The 4,626-nt window shown below is 41.0% G+C and overlaps 1 protein-coding gene across 1 annotated transcript in view; it reads left to right on the top strand.

Moving 5' to 3' along the window:
* The window catches only part of psmb5 (proteasome 20S subunit beta 5), an 8,089-nt gene extending 7,308 nt beyond the window's left edge, over nucleotides 1-781 (top strand). Inside the window, exon 3 of the mRNA XM_014004513.1 lies at nucleotides 159-781. Coding sequence (XP_013859967.1) covers nucleotides 159-442 — 284 coding nt within the window. The 3' untranslated portion in view covers nucleotides 443-781. The remainder of the gene's footprint in view (nucleotides 1-158) is intronic.
* The last annotated feature ends 3,845 nt before the right edge of the window (nucleotides 782-4,626 follow it).

Here is a 4,626-nt window from a genome sequence, read left to right as displayed (position 1 = left end):
GGGTAAAATCATGTGTACTATGCCAATTTTCTTATGTATAAAGATGCTTTCTTTGACGTTTTTGTATTTGAAGGATAAGCGTGTCACAGGCACTTTTAACATCTGAATTAGGAGACAAAAAGCTACTTCTTCACTGACCGTTTCATCTTTTTTTTAAGGGTTGTACTACGTCGACTCTGAGGGAAACCGGGTGTGCGGCGACATGTTTGCGGTGGGCTCTGGCTCCATGTACGCCTACGGTGTGATGGACAGCGGCGTGCGGCACGAGCTGACCGTGGAGGAGGCCTGCGAGCTGGGCCGTCGCGCCATCTACCAGGCGACGTACCGCGACGCCTACAGYGGAGGCCAGGTCAACTTGTACCATGTCCACAGCGAGGGCTGGACCAGGATCTCCCAGGACGACGTGCTCATGCTGCATCAGCAATACAAGGGGCAAGCGTAGTTGAACAAAAGTGGTTTTTTTTCTAATATCTGATGTTTAGACCTTTCTAAAATAACATTAACACGTAATAAAAACGGACTCATCTGCACATCTCCCAGTTTCATCACCTCTCAGTTGTTCTTGTCTTTAAGCTTCGTATTGTACTTTTTTCTACAATGTCGGCGAACTCCACTCAGCTCACACAGCTTGATTCGAGGGGCTACAGAGAGGGCGTCGGTGATTCAAACATGCTTTAATAAAGTGTGGGAGTAGTGTGGTGCTTTGCCCTACATACCATTCATTTCCAATCACACCCTTGAAAACTACATCCTCTTCCACAATAAAACCTGTTTTTGTCAAGAGTGTTGTTTTGTTGTGTTTTACACCACCTTCGGGTCACATAACACACATGAAATTTCTGACAGTTTAACGCTTCGTGTAAATCTATAGTGACAGGGCGTCATCTCCCTTTTAATGAAGTTGTTTTTTATCACTGTTCGTGTTTACGTTTCTGTCATCTGTTCCCCCAGCTGTTCAGATTTGGAGGGACGTCCAAAGCCTGTTTTCGCCTCCTATATGTTCTGCTTGTATTAGCACGGCGTTGCTTTGTCTAAATAGAACTGTTTAATTGCGTACCACCAGCCCCAGTAATTATGCCTCCTGAGTTGTAACGGTGTGTTTTCTTCCCTTCATTGATAATGTGTCCTTCCTTTGCTCAGGTTGCACAAATGCGTCTTTTAATTGGAAGGAGGRAATTTATTCTTTAATTCCTCCCCGCCACTCTTCGTCCCGTCCCCCCCCGCTCGTGTTCAGCGTGGTGTGCCACCCTGCCGTGGTGTTATACAATGAAACGACCTCGCGCTGGCAGTGTGCGCCCCTCCACTGGGTTTTATGCTTTGGAGTAAACACTAATAAAGGGAATTGGGTTGAAGGCTGAAGCAAGTGCACTTTGAAACCGTGGYTAAAAACTAGTTTCACAGGTGACTAGCTGGCAGATGGAATAGAAATAGGATTTCGATAAATGGAAATGAGCGAATCTCGTCTGGGACGCTGCTCTCAGTAAATGAAGTGATGGGGGCTGCAACATCAATAGGAGCAGATACTGGCGGCGCACTCGAGCCCAKCCAGATATGCTAAACTGATGCAGATTTGTGTTCGGGCTTTTCAGGAAAGCAGGTCTCTTAAATTTCCTCAATAGCTAGCTTAAGCAGTTAATAGATGGCTTGAAAAGGGTTCTATATCATCTTTAAAAAATGGTGGAGAAAGATGAGATTTGCATCCCAATTAGATATTCAACAAACATCTCTGCTGTGAAAAGATACCATGGTCCCTAATCAGTCTTGAAACAGGATTAAACATAAAGAATTTGCCTTTAGTGTTTTTCAGGTCTAAATAAAAAATGCAAATGGAGTATGGGAAAAAAAGGTTTTCTAACAATCTTGACTTTACAATGAATTGTTWAAGTTGCTCCCTAATTTAATTATATTTATACAAGTTGGACATTTTCCTCTTACTGTTATCTTTACATGAAACCACAATGTAAAGCAGTTAATGCTTGAACTCAAAAGTTTACAGTTGGATTTTTTTTATGAATAAATGGATTTTGAGAAAATGGTTAAGAGAGGCCGAGTCTKTGATCAGTATGTCACTTGTTTGACCCCCCTGGCCTGTAATTATTATTATTACTTCATTTAATATCATTAACCTTTATTTAATCAGGCAAATCCTATGGTGATCCCAGCTCTCTTATGCGAAGGAGGCCTGGGCCTGCAGGGCAGCCTTACATGCATGGTGTTGGACTGTGAGAGGAAACTGGAGTACCAGGAGGAAACCCACACAAGCACGAGAAGAACATGCAAACTACATGCAGAAAGACCCCGGTTCTAAACCAGGGATTGAACCCTGGACCTTCTTGCTGTGAGGCATTATTGCTAACCACTAATCCATCATGGCTGCCAAAAATCAAAAAGGTGAGTGGGAAAGGTGAAGCCTGCCTCCACCCTCATTTGTCCCAGTCTGTGCCTTAAGGCCCTTACCGGGCTCGAGGCATTGTGTGCTTCAGAAAATTGACCACAGTGGTACAAGTACTCCATACTGGAAGTCAATGTAAACAGTTTATCATGGCTAAATTTCTACGTAGAACTGCATATAAAAAGTCTATTTGGTGCGCTTCTGCATATTAGACTAATTCAGTGCAGATGCGTGTATCTTGAAACGCGTTTTGGCCCRATGTGATATAAACCGACAAGCTTTTCTCTCAAATCAAAGTAATGTTTGTCAACAGCAAACTGAGTTTTATTGATGTGCTGACCTAAATTTAACGTGTCGTGGTTACCAGTGGTGGGCAGCTTAGTTGCACTAACCCTAAAACACTAACTCTAAAGCACTAATGCACTGACAAATTTAGCAAAATCTAATTCGAAAGCACTAATATAATCCAGTTGACACATGGAACATTCTTCCAAGTCAATATGAGAATATTTACTGTGTGCAGAATGTTGTCACTTAGTACCCGGGCCCAAATGGAAGTCACCCGCAGGCCACATTTGGCCCGTGTGCCTTGAGTTTGACACATGTGACTTTGTAGATAAGTGACACGCATATGAACAAAATGTATGACAGCTTTCACCCTCAACTGTGAACAATAATATTGATCAATAACACAACAATAATATAGTTTTTGATCAAATGACAAATATAGATTTGCCTTGATGAGTAGACCTCATATACAGATGTCAAAGACTAATTGATATAAAATACAGTTGGCTTTTTAAGACAAGAATAATAGAACAATTTGTGAGGCAACTAACTTCTGTCTTGCCTGTCGTCACTGTACGCCTACATTATGCAAAATTTACATTGAAAGAAACTGGGATTTTAAAACCATTGTTGAAAACAACAACTGCAGAAAATCTTAAACACTTTTTTGGTTTAAACTATAAAATTGTCATGAATACCCAATACCCTTTTAAGTGTAAACTTAATTTCTTTTTTTTCTTTTTTTTTTTTGTAAACAGTTACTTAATTTCAATATTAATACCATCTACATGTCAAAAAGAAAAAAATTGTATAGGTCTTCTGGACGGGTTCTTCTCTAATGAAACGGTTCGTCTCTCCTCCAAGAGACTTCTTCAGTCTGAGAGTTTCAGGCAAAATTCAGGCTTTTAAGCCCTGCCTCCATGTGACTGATACTCACATCACATGGCTATCGTTGACACCTAATTAACACCTATTGTTAACAGGGGGTGGAGTGATACTGGCAATAGCAGCACTATAGGAGGGGGACAACTGAAAACGGAGGCCTCCACCTCTGTTTAATGATGGACAGTTGCAACAACTGTCGCAACTGTCCCCCTTCCTGTAAGCCATGATTAAACCTCATGTGTTAGCTAAATAAGCTAATCTGGATACATGTTAACAATATTAGTTAAAAGTCAACATATTACTTGTTTAAACCATATAAGTTTGAGCTGGATCACTAAAACAGTGACAAGAGTAAAACAAAAATAAAACTGGGTAAAAAATACTTTGGTACTTCAAAAACTGTTTTTTTAAATAAATCCTGGAGCAGTTTTTGAATCTGCTTACTTTTTCTTTGCAAGGTGGGACATCTAACTGAGCATGTACAGTGTGAGTGTCATCACTCTAGCTTGTTTCTGTTTGGAGAAAGATGACGTGTGGCAACCGTCCCTTGTTGCTACTGTCCCCGGTATCCCCTGCTTTAGGGGAACTGTGCCCACCACTGATGGCTACCGTATTCGGTTTTACAATACTGTCCTCGCCCTGAACAATATGGCCGCTCTCTCTGACCAAGAAAAGTCACATAATAGCACCTCTAGCCAATATACCTCATTGCCCTTAACCTCCTCACTGCTTCCCCTACAACTGATTATCTTTTGGAGTCAAATATTTATGATGAGCACCACAGAAAATCAATTTTAGCCGATAATGTGCTAAAAATTGATGTGGTAGTAGAGAGTCATTCACAACATACACTCTGAGCACAAACTGATTATGTAGGCTTTTGTAATATTGCATGAGATTACACAAAACCGCTCTTACGTTTTCTTTTCTCAGCATAAGACGATCTCCCTTTAATACCCTGACATGGAAGGTGGTGGGCGATGTGGATTCCTTCAAAGAATTTGAGGCTTTTAATGTAATTCATCTGCAGAAGCTGCAGTTCTTAGAACTATAACATGTTG

This window comes from Austrofundulus limnaeus, unplaced genomic scaffold, assembly GCF_001266775.1.
Source record: "Austrofundulus limnaeus strain Quisiro unplaced genomic scaffold, Austrofundulus_limnaeus-1.0 Scaffold24, whole genome shotgun sequence".
Taxonomy (NCBI): Eukaryota; Metazoa; Chordata; class Actinopteri; order Cyprinodontiformes; family Rivulidae; genus Austrofundulus; species Austrofundulus limnaeus.
This window is presented reverse-complemented; position numbering and strand designations above follow the sequence as displayed.